The sequence below is a fragment of the Bubalus kerabau genome, chromosome X, assembly GCF_029407905.1.
Source record: "Bubalus kerabau isolate K-KA32 ecotype Philippines breed swamp buffalo chromosome X, PCC_UOA_SB_1v2, whole genome shotgun sequence".
Taxonomy (NCBI): Eukaryota; Metazoa; Chordata; class Mammalia; order Artiodactyla; family Bovidae; genus Bubalus; species Bubalus kerabau.
Genome location: NC_073647.1, coordinates 101,957,994 through 101,974,305, shown reverse-complemented (window position 1 = coordinate 101,974,305; position 16,312 = coordinate 101,957,994). Strand labels below are relative to the sequence as shown.

Genomic DNA, 16,312 nt, shown 5'->3' with positions numbered 1-16,312 from the left:
AAACTATTCACGACAAGACTTTTTCGTGGTCATTTTCTATTGTGTGTGCCATGGAATTTTCCAGAGACTGCATGACATAAGCAAAAGCTCTTTGGATATCCCTAAGAATTTGAAGGAATTCTGAGACCAAAAGTTTGAGAATCAGTCCACTGCACCAGAGTTTTTTTCAGCTTAGGCACTATTGACATTTCTGTTGTAGGATGTTTAGCTGCATTGCTGCCACTACCTGCTGATTCCAGTAGCATCCCCCAATTGCAAAACTTCCTCTGCGGGTGGGGGAGATTATCTCCTGCTGAGAACCGCTGCTCTAGGCTATGTCTACATTTTCTCTGCTGGGGCTCCCAGCCCTCTAGGTTGGTGATAACTAAAATTTCCCCCTTTGGCTCCCTATTGGCTGTCCCCACCTAACCATCGCACAAACTCCTTAAGACAGGATCATGATTCTGGGTCTGTTTCAGTGTATTTCTCTCACTATCACTACCCATTCCCACAGGCAAACACACAACTTGCCTTTTCACACCTTTAGACCCATGCACACACAGGTGTCCAAAATACCCTTTGCACAATTTCAAACCCCACTGCCACCAATACACATGATCTCACAATTTACCTCTATTTTCAGTTAACTTTGGTAGGGCAGGAATTGTGAATTACTGATGCCAGCCTCCAGCTCAGACCTGGCAGAGATGAGGGGGTCACAACTCAGTTGTGTAATCTTTGAGGGAGGAAAGGTTGCAGCCATTTCACCTCAGGATCTGTAAAGTGGCATTCGAGTTGGGTCTGGCACATGGTCGATAGATGCCCTTCAAGCCTACCTGAAGCTTGCCAGGTTCTCTGAACTGACTCTCACACCCATCTGCAGATACCTCCTCCCCATTTAGTCTGAAGCCTGTCCTTCCTACAGTCCAACAAGAGGCCTCCCTCCCTAGGCTTGACTTCTCCACTTTCCAGAGACCAATCTCTGCCCACACCGATGACCCTACCAGTTCTGAGAGCAGTTGGGTGAATTCTAGTCTTAAGTCCAGCCTGGCAATCTTGTCCCGTTTTGCAAGGTCTTCATTTTCCCCACCTCCCTTGCTATCAGAAGTGGCCATGTCAACTGATTCTAGCCAAAGGATGGCACAAGAAGCCTGCTGAGGAGCTTAAGTTTTAGCCATTATAAGGAAACAGGGAGGATGGTTTTCCTCGCTTGCTTTCCCGTCTTTGGGGACTTCACAGTCATCATGGAACCATAAGGCTGTAGACTATCACCAGAGTGCTTACAGGGACACAGCAGAGGTCCACTGCCACCGATGGACTTCAGCAACCAGCCACTTAGGCTTGCATTTCCTATAGCATTTGGCAGGCCCTGCCCACCCCACATCTTCTGCCTGGAAATCTATCCTAGGCTTTGCTCAAGATGGTGGACAGGGGCTAGAACTCCCAGGACAGAGGAAATCAAAGCTTCAACTTGAGTCCCAGCCCATCTATAGACTTCTGGCCTCACAAACCATTGCATTCTTTCCAGTCATCTCGTACATGTCCATGGTTTCCATTACTTCCTAGATACCAGTAACCTAAACTTCCATCAATGGCCCTAGTCCTAAATTTGACCCATGTATTAAAAAGATTCCCCTATCTTCTCCGTGGTTTAAAATCTACCCTATCATATTCCCAACTGGCCTGCCTCATGGTCCCAGCTAGACATGTCTTAGTCATATTGGGTTTCTCTGTCTTATCTCCCCCAAATCCTGGTTTTATTGGGCCTTCCAAGTGTCTTTCAAAGAAATAGCCTCTCCATACCTAACAGTCTATCCTCCACCTGGTTTCATATTCTGGGGTAAATCTAACTCCTCTCTGCTCAATCCTTAGCCCATCCTCTATACAGCCTGCCCTACCTACTTTTATGTCCCACCATGGTATGTGCAACCCCTCAGATACTTTTTCATAGTCCTGACACATCCCTGCCCCCTCGCAGTGCTCTTCTAGACAATAGGCACCCAGTGTGAATTCTCCAAGGTCCCAGTACTCACCCTGGGTTGAGCCCACCCCCACAGGGATTTGCAATCAGGTTTTTCACTTTAGACTTTTTAATATTTCATACAGCGATTACGGTGCATTCACGAACCCACCCCTCCCAACTCCCCTAGGAGGGCCCCTGCCCCTGCCCTCCCACCCCATTTGAGGGCCCCAGGGTTTAGAGTGGAGGAAGGGAAGGTAACCACCCATCTGGGGATTGACCCCAGAGACTGTCCCTGCCCTGTCTCACTTTCCCCCAAGGTTAGGGGGTAATGCCTGGGCACAACCTCCCATGCGCCCCTCTGTCCCTGCTTGTGCGCATATACACACTATGGCTCCATCGCTGAGTTGGTCAGTTCCTGGCAGGGCCCCTACTCAACAGCACCGTGCGGGATGGGGGCAGGAGGGCTGGGCTAGGGAGACCCTGAGAAGGAAGCCCCAGCTATGGGACTGCAGGAGGGAAAGAGTGGGGGCCCCCCACCTCATCCATCTCCCAGAGAGTCTCCAGTAGTCCCCAAGTCCCCCTGTGGCTGGGGATGGCAGGTGGGGGTTGGAAGGCGAGTTGTCAAGGCATGCTTTCCCTTAGCTGACCCCAGGGTCTGGTGATGATTAGGGTTTTGAATAGGGGCTATGTCCCTGCCATGAAAAGGCTGGGAGCAGGGCTTCATTGCACAAAATACTGTGGGAGGGCCACACACACTGAGTGGGGCCCAGCAGTCTGTATACAGAGATATTGCATTTAAAAAATGAAAACCTCATTTAAAATAATTAAAAAAACAACAATGAATGAAACAAACAAACAAGGCCCACACAACATGAGGCAGGAAAGCAGGAAGGGGAGCCTCAGACCCAAGGCATCACCATGTCTTGTCTGAGTCGAGATCCCCAGCCTGGGCTAGCTCCAGACCCCTGGTTGGCCATGGGGTAGTGGTCCTGGGGGAGGGTATGATGGGGAGGGGTCTAGGCCTGGCCTCAGTGTGGGAGGCTGGCACGGCCACGCTGTCCACCAGCAACTACCAAGACAGAGAGAGAAAGAGACACAGACATATAGACAGACAGACCAGGCGAAGGAGCGATGAGAGCTTTGTTAGCACCCAGCAGACAGGCCAATGGGTGGGCCAACAGGCCAATGGTCGGGTGTTCAGACAGGCAGCAGGGGACATGTGGGCATGGGAGCATGAGTCAGGCAGGTAGGCAGGCAGCAAGCAGGGAGGATGCAGTTGGGGGCTGCCCTGTGAGGGGTGTGGCATCCCTCCAGCTGCTGCCTGCTGGGGCCTCGGTCTGTGGCTTAGAATTCGGTGTCCACCACTCGATAAGCTGGCCTGCCTGCAGGGGAAAGCAGAGCGGATGGCTGTTGGTGAGCAAGCAAGTAAGTGGACGGGGGCCAGGAGGCAGGGAAGAGGGCAAGGGTCACACCTACACTTACCTGAGTCAGGCATTGACGAAGATCGAATGCTGGCCTCCTTTTGTAGCTGGATCTCCTTTAGTGCAAATATGGAAGTAGCTGTGGGTGGAGGAGAGACAGAAGTGGGGCATGACCCATGAGGCCATCCAGGACCACCTCCCGTGTGGCCTCATCAGGGCAATTAGAAAAATTTCTAATTTTCTTTGAGTCTTGACTTTCATCGGCCAAATAATCCCACACACAAGCCAGCTACCACTAGGGAAAATGGAATGTAGACTATTACATGACACTGAGAAATTAGTAATTTTGTCAACTGTGATAGTGGTATTGCAATACCACCTGTTAAGTCTAGATGATGGATGATGTTTGGGTTGTAACTGAGATTAATCCAATGTGTTTTTTTTTCAGTGTGATCAGTGTATTATTGTTGTGCTTAAGAAAATATTTTAGAGGTACATGCTAAAATTGTATAGATGAATGATGGATCTGAGACTTGATTTAAAATAATCAGAGTGAATATAGATAAAACCACTTTGGCCATGAGTTGATCGCTTGTTGGAGTACTTGGGGACTTATTATTTGGTTCAATATATAATAGACCATATTACTTGGTTTAATATATAAATATATGGGATTTTAAGGTAAAGTGATGGATGTTCTGCCAGGTTTTATGTTTGAAAATTTCCATGAAAGGTAAAAGAAACTGAAAGCTAAAAAACTTTTTTGTAAAAAACAACATATCACATATGTGAACAAGGGCATATGCCTCACCCCATCAGAAGTGGCACAGCTAGAGCTCAACACAACTGCCCAGCTATCTGCAGCAATCCTGTTCCACAAAGTCCCCCACCAGCTGGTCCATTCCCAAGCCCCACTCACTGTCAGGAAGTTTGTGGATCCGATCCCCCAAACTGAGGAAGAATGGATGTTTCATGGCATCCTCTGCGGAGATCCGATTGCGACCTTCAAACTGAGTGTGTGTTGGGGTGGGGGAGTATTGACACTTTCAACAAGTAGGTTTCTCTTCCTCCCCACCTCAGACCCTGCCCCTGTAGCTGTTTCCCCACACCTGGAATCCGCTAGCCCCCTAGGGTGGCCCAGGAAGGTGGTCTCACCTGCAGCAGCTTGGTGAGGAGGTCAGCCCCGTCGCTGTCAACTCTACCTCAAGGACAAGGGGACCTGTTTTAAACTGAGTTTGGGTACTCTGGCCCCTAACAGCCACCCACCCACCAGCCTCACCGGGGTGCATGGCTCAAAAGGGCCTCGGCTCGGTACTTGGGGTAGTTGTATGTCCTGAACTCTTCATTGGACAGGATGCCTGGCCATGTATCTTCATTTGGGGTTCCTGGCGGGGAAACGGAGTTATCCTAAGCATCTCACAGGGCCTCCCTGCATGTCCCCACAGTTCCTAGGGCTCATGCCTCCTTACCCAAGATGCGGAAGATGAAGTGCAGCTGCTCCTCCACTGTGGAGCCTGGGAAGAGGGGCCGGCCTGTGGCCATCTCATAGAAGATGCAGCCCACACCCCTGGGCAGGGAGAGCACAGTGAATAGGCAGGTAGTTGGCTGGTTGGCTGTTGTGACCAAGCCACTCCCCTTTACTGCGTGGCCCCTGCCACATTTCAGCCTGTCCTTACCACATGTCAATCTGAGTGGAGTAGTCCGTGGACCCGAGCAGGATGTCAGGGGGCCGGTACCACAGTGTTACCACTTCGTTGGAGTAGGTCTTCGTTGGAATTGACTTGGCCCGTGCCAGGCCTGGTAGGTGGAGATAATGAGCAGCTGGAATTGAGGAGGTCATGGCCCGTCTGGGGGAGAATGTAGTTGGGACTGAGGGCTTCCCAAGTGAAGTCTAGAGAGGCTGAAGGGGAGGGACTGAGACGAGGTGGTCAGGGGGAAGGAGGGGCTGGGAGAGTAAGGTTGGGGGATCACTGGGATGAAGGGGGAGGCCAGGGGTACCGAAGTCAGCCAGCTTGAGCTCTCCTCGCTCATTGATGAGTAGGTTCTGTGGCTTGAGGTCTCGGTGTAGCACCTTCTGCCGGTGGCAGTAGGCCAGGCCACGGAGCAGCTGGAACAGGAACAGCTGGGGACCCAGGAACGGCAGGCAGAAGTCAAAGAGTAGCCAGCAGCTTGACCCCAAGCAGGCATTGCTCCCCCTCCCAAACACAAGCACTGAGCCCAGAGCCTCGTCTCATAAATAGAGGATAGGGTCCCAATGCCCTTCAAGGGCTCCCAGCAAAAAAGCCAAATAGGAAACGTCTGTTTCTGGGAGATTTGTGGGGGGGAGTGGGGGGCCCCCTTGTGCCCCTGCTTCCTGCCCCACACCCACTTTCACGTTGTGCATGTTGATGATGTTCCCACAGTCATCCAAGTACTGCTTCAGGTCCTTGTCCTGAGGAGAGAAGAGCAGGTAGAGGAAAGAGGGTCACATCCTGTGGCTCCTGGCCATCTCCCCACCTGCCCCAGGACCCATGGCCACCCAACCTTACCAGGTACTCAAAGACAAGGGTGAGGGACTTCTCCGTGTGAATAATGTCATGTAGTGTGACGATGTTGGCGTGTTTGAGGTCCTTGAGCAGGGACACTGCAGGAAGCAGGGAGTTGGGACAGGGGAAGAGTCAAGGCCCACACTCAGGACAGAGGCGAGTAGGAGGACTAGACAGGGTCAAGCCCAGGGTTTCCTCCTTTCCCTGTTTGGTTTGGGATGGTGGCTCACAGTCCACTCCAACCCAGTTCCAACCCACCTGCTATCAGGAAGAAGGTGTGTCCCCAAGTTCCAAACATGCAGAGCCAGAACCTGGGATCGCAGCCTCAGGCTTACATGACACTAGATCTTTACAACCAGTTTTTGGTTTTGGAAAGGGCCCTTGTTCCAACCCTCAGTATACAGACCCACAGCTTCATGTAAAAATGAGTTTGCACACTCAGTTTCTATACAATTCAGAGATATTCCTAGAACCAAAGCAAACAATTTATCTGCCTCTTCTCAACACAGGAAGACTCCTGGTTACCCTGATTTATTATCTGGATGTGTGGGTGATGAGCACTTTTTCATGAATCCCAGATCACCACGAGAGAAGTCTTCTGGGACCCCCAGTCCTGTCCTCACTAGGGGTGTATATGTGCACATACGCACCATGGGGAGAGCCTGGGAAACCTGGAACAGATGGGGTAGGACCTGTACCTTCCCGGATGGCGGTGCAGGGTGCCCCCTCTTCGTGTTCCAGTCTGATCTCCTTGAGTGCCACAAGGTTGTCTGTGAGCTTGCTTTTGCCTTTGTAGACAGTGGCATAGGTACCCTGGAATGTGAGGAACAGTGACAGGAAAGAAGCTATGAGGCTACAGGGAGTTTCCACTGATCCCCAGCCTTACCATGGGTCTCCTGGCTGTCTCTCACCTCTCCCAGCTTGTCCAGCTTGATGTAGGTCTCCAGTTTCCCAAAGCCGATCTCAGACTGTCGGGTAAAGGAGGCAGACTGAAGTAGGCTCAGCGGAAGGGACTGGGAGGAGGAAAAGGAGGACAGGAACAGAAGATGCTCACCAAGCTGACACGGCGGAGACGGCGGCTGAGGGGCTTGTCAAAGATGGGGCTGTTGAGGGTCAGCTTCTCAAGGTAGCCCTCAGGCAGCCGGATGTCGGCTGGTAGTGATAGGCGCTTGTTGATGTCCTAGCAGGCAAGATGGGGGAGAAACAGGACCATCAACTACAAATCTCCAGATCTAACCCTTTTTTTCCAGCCCCACCACTGCCCGGACAGGGAGTTAAGCACCTCAGTGGAGATCTTGCGTGGGGGATGGTTGCGCATGCGCACCCTCACTGGTGACTGCACCTCATCGGAGGACGTGGCTGAAGCCTGGTCACTTTCCCCATCAGACCCCATCTTCAAGTCCTCATGCACAATCTCTGGTAGTGGGGACAGGGGGCGGGCACAGCAGGTGGGCTCAGGAGCCCCAGGACAAATCCCCCCACCCCCATAACACATTCCCTCATCACACATTTATGCACATGGACTCCAGAGCAGCCTGGAGTTCCTCAGGGAAGAGGGTGGGAAGGCCCCGGGAGGTTCACACAGGTCAAGACAGGTTGAATTGGGCAGGGGGGGCAATAGTCACCTAGTGGAGCACCCCGTGTCAGCGGCGAGCTGAGACTGTGGCTTGCCCAGGGCCAATGGGCAGGCAGCGGCAGAAGTAGCCGAATGCCCTGGGAAGGCAGGCCTGGGGCAGGCAGGTGCCAGGAGGCCTGAAGGGGCTGTCACAGAGCGCAGAAGGGCAGAGGGAGGCTTGGGGCAGCTGTGGCAGGCGGGGTACCCTTCCTCCCCCTGAGACCTGGGCACAAAGCCAAGGAAAGGGGCACAGATGGACAACAGAGAGAGGGTGTTGAGCAAGGATGGCAGAGGTAGGGGAGAAAATGGAGAAAGGAAAGTGAAAATAATACAAGTCTAAGAAGAAATCGGTTGGCAGGCAGCACCCCTGGGGACCAGGCTAGGAGCGGGAATGGTCAGTGGACCCACCTGGTGCAGAGCTGAGTGGGCCCCGTACAGAGCGAGGTTCCCCAGGGGCAGCACGTGTGGGGGCCTCTCCAAGGTCACTGCCGCCGCCCCCGCCACTCTCATCCAGGCCTATCTGTTCAGGGGCACCATTGGTCTTATCTATACCTCGGCCCCCTCGGAGTGTCATTGACAGCTGCCGTTTGATCTTCTTCATCCGATCCATGGCGACCTGAGCAGGGGGTAGGGATGGGAATGGGTCCCACCCTAGCAGTCGCCTGACCCTCATGGGTCCCCCAAAACCCAGTGAGGCGCACTGACAGGAACCTGCGGCAGTGCCCACCCAACCACTGTGGAACCCTGGAATCACACAGGATTCCTGGAAACCTGGCATGGATGGAGACCTCAGTCAGTGCCTGCCACCTACACCAACCAGCCCCAGCAGACCATGCTCCTAAGACCCCACCTGGGTATTAAGGCTTGGGTGGCTGGCTGAGGGAAAGGGCACAACTGGTGAAGTGTTGGCCCCTTTGGGGGCAGCCTCACTGTGGGAGCAGAGGGCTCTACAGCAGGCATTCTCAGGTGCAGCGGCACTGATGGACCCAGCCATTGGTGAGATGGGGGACTCTCTCAGGACCCTGAGACCACTGACATGGCCCCAGGGATGTCCATACAATGGCATGTTCCGCTTGCACCAGCCCCACATCACCCCCGACTGCCAAGGCAAAACGCTCCCCGTGGCCACAGGGTCCCTCTCGCCTCCCCCAGCAACCATCCTCCCCCAGCAACCATTGTCAAGGTGACTAGTGGACTACCCCACTGGGCTACCCAGATGCGGGGTGCAGGGAGAGGGAGAGGTTTCCTGCCCAGACCCAACCACTGGGTGGGGTTGTAGGGGGATCTCAAAGTATACCAGCTATCCTGAGAGTTGCTGGAAAGGTTCAATCAGGTTTGGACCACAGGGTCCCACCGAGATTTTTACAAGCCAGGTCACATTTTTTGTCTAGCTGAGAATGTACCATGTGTCCCTTATCACCCCAAATAAACGTCTCAGTCCTTCATGTGGCCCACAAGGTCTTACCCCACTCACACTACCACCCTTCTGGCCTCACCTCACTGCTCACTGCTGTTCTGCAACTTAAGTCCCTCCTCAGGGCCTTTGCAGCGGCTGTTCCCGGTACTTAGAATACTCTTCCACTAGATTTCAAAGTAGCTCACTCCCTCACCTTTAAGCCACTGCTCAAATATCACTTTTTTTCATAGATAACCATGAACAACCCTATTTAAAATCTGAACCATCCTGAGCTCCCTCACCTTGTCAATTGTCCCCTCAGCACTTATCATCTCCTCAGAAATGACACCATCTACTTATTGGTTTCTTTATTCTTTACTGTCTCCTCACCACCGTAACTAGAAGATCAGCTCTGCCAGGATAGATGGATGTCTGTTTAGGTCACAGCTATATCCTGAGGACCTGGAACAGTGACTGATACAGAGTAGGTGCTCAAAAAGTGCTCATGGCAGAAATTAATGAATCAGGAGCTAAGTACCTAGGACCAACATTTGTCAGGGTGAGTCCCTGCTACTCATTAACAACCCCAGACAAGGTGGCCCAGGGACAATGGCATTGGCAAGATGACCTAGATGGGGCTGCTGGCAGGAATGGGGCCACCAAAAGGCTTAGGCTGGCCTTCTTCTGCTTCCTCCTGGCTCTGAGCCAGCAAGGAGGGGGAAAGACCTGGCCCAGGGACCATCTGGACTCACAGCAGGGCCTAAGATGGCCCTGGGCCCAAGGGAAGCAGAGCTAGGTAGGAGGCTGGGGCTGGGGCTGGATTTGAGTAGAGAAGTGAATCATCTGTTACCATGAAATCAGGTGCTTACCCCAGTGGTCTCCACACCCCACTTCTGCCTGCCTGAATTCATCACTCCCAAAAGGGTAGAGGGGCCAGCCTAGCAGAAAAGACCTCAATAAAGAGGATGAAGTCCAACCTGGGGTAACAAGAGCAAAAAAAAAAAATCCTGACCCAGGAGAGTGAACACTGGACCTGAGGCTGAGGAAGATGAAGCATGGCCAGTTCCCAAAGACTCTTGTGTCTGTCCATACGGCATGGATACCCAGTGTTTTGCCTGTTGTGGAAGGGAATAGGGGATCTGGTGGGGGGAGGTAGTGTATTGTAAGTAGGGCTGGATGGAGGATGAGGAAGGAGCCAGGAGGAGCCATGGGTCCATGACCTCTAACTGGGAACTCCAAGGGCTAGACATGTTCCAGGGCTTAGTTTTGGGGAGATTTTAGGAAGATGGGGGTACAAAACCTGTGTTTCATGCAATGCCTCCAGCAGGGAGACCCTGCACCGGGTCCTGTGAGCAGAGACACTTGAACATTAACATGCAGTAAAACTTTTAAATATCATCTCAGTTTTCTCAGATTTTTAGATTTTAGAATAGTGAATGAGGGAGCAAGAAACTGGATACACAACCACACTCAAAAAAGGGCACATGTTCTTTTTGACTCCCCAAGGGGATGTTTCCATCCTCAAAATATTTTCATACCCAAGGATACTCACCACCTCATATTACACCAGCCACTGAGGACACAATGATCACATTCTAGTAACTCCCATAGGAACATACCATCCTCATTCTGTTCAGGCACATCATCCCATAAGCACACACTGGACTCTCACAGTGTCCTGCTTCCTTCAGTACACACTGGACCCTCAGGAAGGCTTCTCTGCATTTTAACTGCCAACAGCACCGCAATGTCCCTATTTATCTTTGACCCTATTAGCATACAAAGCCTCAACAGAACACTGAACTCTGTTAGCACCCAGCCGGCTCCTCTAAGTTAACTCTTAGCACCACATGCTGCCTGTTAGCTTCTCCACAGCATTCACTGTTCCCCAGCAAGATTCTGATCCCTATTTACATGCACTTAGGACCCTCTACAGCTGTAGAGAGTAACCTACATTAGCACTCACTGGACCTTCACACTGCCGTGAATCCCATTAACACAAAGTGAATCTTGCAGATCCCTGAACCTGTTTTTGCCCACACTCAGACCCCTCCACAGCTGTGATCATTATTAACATGTCTTCTGGTCCTCCCACTACCCTGTCCCCCTACTTCCAATCAGCACAGGCTGGACCTTCACTTCACCCTGACCCCTATTACCATGCACCGGCCTCACAGTGCCTCCCCATTAGCACACCCTGAACCCGTACTCAGCCCCATTCTCCAGGGACGCACAAACACGCTGTTCTATAATGGCCTGACCCTCATTAGCACACACAGATCTTCATCCAGCCCAGAACCCCAGTAGCACACTTCAGCCCTCCATGGCTCTAATCCACTTTAGCACACCTAGACCATCACATATTCTTTTCTTTTATTTCTCTTTGCTTCAACTCCTCCACAGCTATAACCCCTGTTGGTTGACAACTGGATCCCTTCACAGCCCTCATCTTCTTTATTGCACACAAGATCTTCTCCATAGCTCTGTCCTCCATTAGCACTCCCTGGTGCTGCTGCTGCCGCTAAGTCACTTCAGTCGTGTCCGACTCTGTGCGACCCCATAGATGGCAGCCCACCAGGCTCCCCCTGTCCCTGGGATTCTCCAGGCAAGAACACTGGAGTGGGTTGCCATTTCCTTCTCCAATGCAGGAAAGTGAAAAGTGAAAGTGAAGTCGCTCAGTCGTGTCCGACTCTTAGCGACCCCATGGACTGCAGCCCACCAGGCTCCTACGTCCATGGGATTTTCCAGGCAAGAGTACTGGAGTGGGGTGCCATTGCCTGGAACCTCAACAAATCTCAGGCACTCAGGAACACACTATCTTTACAATATTCTGACACTCACTAGCATATTCTGACACTCAGTAGCATATTCTGACACTCACTAGCATATTCCAGAACTCATACTGCTCTGATTCTCCCCGCACTGACACACATTTACATACCTCTGTCACTAAACCCACATGAGCAGTCACTAGAACTTCATACGTTACCCTGCCTCTTCTTTATAGGGTGTCCTGGTGGCTCAGACGGTAAAGAATCTGCCTTCTATGTGGGAGACCCAGGTTCGATCCCTGGGTTGGGAAGATCCCCTGGAAAAGGGCATGGCAACCCACCCCGGTATTCTTGCCTTGAGAATCCCCATGGACAGAGGAGCCTGGCAGGCTACAATCCAAGGGGTCGCAAAGAGTCAGCCACGACTGAGTGTCTAACACACACATACACACAATCTCACATCCCCTGACCTCATAGATACACACTCATCTCACACCATTTTGATCCTTAATACAATGAACCTCTTACAATGCTAAGATTCTTCCCTCACCACCGATCCCCACTCCCCACACACATATATCCACAATTCTGATACCCATTAGCACAGGGCTCAGGTCTTCCACCGGTTTGCCCTCATTAATATACTGGGCCTTATACTCCCCAGACCTTTATTACCATATACACATACCCTTGAGAGCTACGACCCCCACTGGCACCCTCTCAACACTGGACCCTGCCCTCTATGAGCACACTGTATCCTCAAACCCTGCAGTCCCTCATGGACAAATACACAGTGTTAACACCATCGTGACTCCCTTACCACATATAGGACCTCAGAGCTCCGATCCCACCAGCGAACCTTCCGGCACCTCTACCACCTATCCACCAGCAACACCCACAGGGCCTTTCTACAGCTATAACCCCATTTGCATATCTCAGCACTCCTCTGACGTCCTCTTCCTTGTTATTCATCCTCGGGCCCAGCACCGCCCCTCTGCTAGCACACACTGAGCCTCAAAACCTTACACATTGGTTAAGACTTATTACCACATGCTCTGACCCCTTCACAGCTGAGGCCCCCGTTAGCAAACCTCTAGTATTTCACCACTCTGCCACCCATTTACACACCCCCTGGTCCTTCGACCAGCCTACTCCCCACTAGCACCCATAGTACTTCCCATCCCTAGCTCCCAGACCAGGCCCAGGGCGGGGCCAAGGTCAGTGAGGCCCTGAATGACCCCCCCGCCTCGGTGCATTCTGGGAAACTCGCTGGGGGAGGGGGCACAGGCCAGCGGTGCAGCCCAGACCCCTGGGCACCGCCCGGGGTCTGGGTTGGTTCTGCAGGAAGAGCAGCCCCCACCCCATGCCTCGTGAACGCGCTCACCGGCGGGGGCGCGCGAGCAACCTCAGTGCCGCGGGGCCGGCGCGGCGGCGCCTGGGGCGGCGGCCCGGGCTGAGGCCGCGCGACCTCCTTCTCCTCCAGTTCGCCGCAGGCGCCCGTCCCAGTAGTCTTCGGCCATGGCTGCTGGGCCCGGGCCGCCGCCGGCTGAGGAGGAGGAGGCGGCGGCGGCGGCGGCGGCTGAGGCGGAGGCGGCGTCCCGCTCAGCCGGCCATGAGCTTGGCCGCTGCGGGCGATGCCCCCGGGCTCGCTGGCGCCCGCTGCAATCCGAGAGCTCACGGCGGCTCGCGGTTCAGAGCCTACTGCTCGCGGAGACGCAGCGAATCCCAGGGCCGAACAGCCAACGGCCAAACCGCTGCGCGCGCCGCGCTCCGCGCATGCGCACGCACGCGCTGGAAAGGGTGAAGTGGGAAGGAGGGGACTCACCTCGGACTGCAGGTACCAAAAGACCCGTCCGCAGCGGGAGGGGGCGCGGCCATTGCGCGCCCACTGGGGAATGTAGTGCTGGCCCTGGGACGGCGCCAGCGGGGAAGTGTAGAGGTTATTTAGTACTGAGTTCCGATCTTGCTAGAAGTTTGCTAACGCCGAAGTGGGCAGCAGCCAGTGACCAGCGTGCCGGTCACCACTCGCTCACCCTACTCGGTCTCACTTGGTACATCCCCATAATAGAAAACGGGACTTTTGCAAGGAGGAAAAAGACAGATGAGGCAGTCAGTCCTAGTTCCCTGAGGTGCCTAGGGAGGCAAGGATTTTAAAGGTTCGCGAGATGACTTTTCTCGGAGAGGCGGCCTGGAGAATCATTGGCCTTTACCACCTTAGATAGGACAGTGTCTAGCCCCGCCCAGCAGCTCCCCCACCTTCCCCCCCAGACCGCGAGCTCATTCCAACAGTGAACGTTTGCAGCCCCGCCCTTTGAGGTGTCGCCCAGGCAATCGGATTTGCTCCCTGGGATGAGGCTGAGCAAGAATGAAGGGCGTGGCCTGCCTGGAGAGGCGTGGTTTCGCTGTCCTGACCACGCCTCCACCAGGTTTTCATTGGTTTCGCCGTGGGGGGGGCGGGTCTCCTTTTTGTTCCGAGCTCCTCTTACCATAGGTCAAACATCTCGCAAGGTGATTGGTCAAAAGATCGCTCAATCGAATTTCATCCCGCCTCTAGCCACTCCCATCTCCATCAACGAAGCTCACAGGGTGGAGCCTAGGCTCATGGGAAAGACGGACAACTTGAAAGGGGCGAGTGCATTACTTGGCATGGTTGGGGCTTTGACTTGGAAGGGGACGTCTTTTTCCCTTCGCCCGAGGACTTGCACCCTAAATTGGGTTTTACTGCCACCTTTCACCGACTCGATGGACAGGAGTTTGAGCAAGCTCCAGGAGTTGGTGGACAGGGAAGCCTGACGTGCTGCAGTCCATGGGGTCGCAAATAGACATGACTGAGTGACTGAACTGAACTGCCACCTCTCTGCCTCTTCTGAGCTTCCAGAGCCCCGCCCATGACTCCCTCCTGAGCTCTCCAGTTTCCCATTTTATTTATTGGGTGCCTGTTGTATGTCAAGCATTGCCAAGCCAACCTAATCCCTTACCCCTCTCTGCCTGGAAAACTCCTACACCATCACTAAGCCCAGTTCAAATGGAGGTCGACTCCATTGCACATCTTTACAGTCTAAAGCCATATCGCCCACCTCTTCTGGGCTTCCCTTTATGATACCCTTGGCCATACCAGTTCATACAAACAAGGATTTACCAGAGCATGTCGTGAGTGGAAATACTTGACAAAAGTCCACCTCAAGATAAGATTTTCAGGTCCATTACTTCCCAGGCCTCATCTCTTACCCTTCTCACTCCACTCCAGCCATACTATTATCCTAGCTGTTCCTGAATAAAGCAGGCACAATCCAGTCTCAGGGACTTTGCACTTGCTGTTCCCTTTGCCTAGAATGCTCTTCCCTCAGATATTCACATGCCTCATCCTCTTCAAGTCCTTGTTTTAATGTCACCTTCTTCATAAAGCCTTCTCTGACTCCCCTATTTTAAAATGCCTACCTGCACCCCATCATTCCACACCTCCACACCTGGCTCTACAGACCTTTTGAATTGAGCTGATCAACTTCTAACATGCAATTTACTTACTGTGTTTACTATCTATTCTGGGTCTCACCAGTATGTGCATGCACACACACCTCCCACCCCAAGACAGCGATTTTTTTTTATCTGTTGCTGTCTCCAACGCCTACAATACTGCCTGGCTCACAGTAAGCAGTTGACAAATGTTTGGTGAGTGATTGATGATAAATAGTATTAGGCAGCGACAAGACACAACCTTGTCCCTGTCCTGTCCTTTGTGCCTGCTGGGTGCAGAGGGCTCAGTGCAGTGACTAGAAACCCTGCCCACTGAGCCCTGGTCTCCCATCTTGCTGGTGTTATAATGGTAGACAAAAATGACAGAGAAGTAAAATGGCATGTGTGGGCAACAAAGATGCAACCAGAAATCATGGGTTCTTGATGAAGAAGCCGTTTTCATACCTTGTGTGAATTCGGTAACAAGGGGATCCAGGAGCTGTGCTGAGGGGGATACAGTGAACAAGGCCTAAAGTACCCACAAAGGTACCAGGATAGTAGAAGCAGAGAAATCAAGTTCGTGTGCAAGCCTCAGATGCTGCAACAGTAAAAACAGTGGACAGAGGTGCAGAGTGCTTGGGGTACTCTAGAGCAGCAATAATGGACAAAGTACCTGTAGTGGGAAAACCTCTCCACTTGACCTAGACAGCCAGCATGACCAGTAAATGGATCCCAGAGGTAAAGCACTTCAATCCCTAATGTCCTGGTGGAGAATGAAGGGAAGTATGTATGGAAGGATGAGGTCACCCAAGCAGCAAAGGCCAAGAAAAGTAACCAGAGAGATATAGGCAAGGGCATACGCTGTGCTTGGGGTCTGGAGCTGGCCCAGGAGGCAAAAGTTGTGCAGACAGGCTGTGATGGGTGTCAGGTCAAGTTCAGGCCAGGCTGTGCAATTCCCAATACTCAGGTTTGAGTGAAGGAATTTCTAAATGGAAAAGGAAAAAGCTGGAAGTCTGGCTGGCTGAAGGACAGTGGTTATGAATGGCATCCTCTGGCACCACGTGGCCAGTCAGACTGGTGCTTTCGACTGTCTGGTGTGCTCAGCCAAGACCTAAGACAGAGTATGGGAAGTTCTGCAGTCCTGGTAGGGTTTGTGGTGGGCCTCCTACTGCCTGCTCTAACCAATCAA

General features: G+C 52.7%; 1 protein-coding gene across 7 annotated transcripts; it reads right to left on the bottom strand.

Moving 5' to 3' along the window:
• Positions 1–2,051: 2,051 nt before the first annotated feature.
• Positions 2,052–13,705, bottom strand: CDK16 (cyclin dependent kinase 16). Of its 7 annotated transcripts, none has more exons than XM_055563063.1 (17): positions 13,496–13,705; positions 7,912–8,119; positions 7,514–7,649; positions 7,171–7,304; positions 6,943–7,068; positions 6,800–6,856; positions 6,587–6,701; positions 5,892–5,986; positions 5,732–5,794; positions 5,362–5,485; positions 5,040–5,160; positions 4,833–4,930; positions 4,643–4,748; positions 4,519–4,561; positions 4,283–4,373; positions 3,425–3,502; positions 2,052–3,011 (listed from the first exon to the last, which is right to left on the bottom strand). In XM_055563063.1, the coding sequence occupies exons 2-17, from the start codon at positions 8,011–8,013 to the stop codon at positions 2,971–2,973; spliced, it is 1,530 nt and encodes a 509-aa protein (XP_055419038.1). In that variant the 5' UTR covers positions 8,014–8,119; positions 13,496–13,705; the 3' UTR covers positions 2,052–2,970. The 7 variants fall into 7 exon arrangements, with proteins under 7 accessions (XP_055419038.1, XP_055419040.1, XP_055419039.1 ...); XM_055563065.1 differs by having other exon boundaries at positions 2,052–3,324; positions 13,496–13,696; XM_055563064.1 differs by lacking the exon at positions 13,496–13,705 and adding an exon at positions 13,055–13,193.
• Between the last annotated feature and the right edge of the window lie 2,607 nt (positions 13,706–16,312).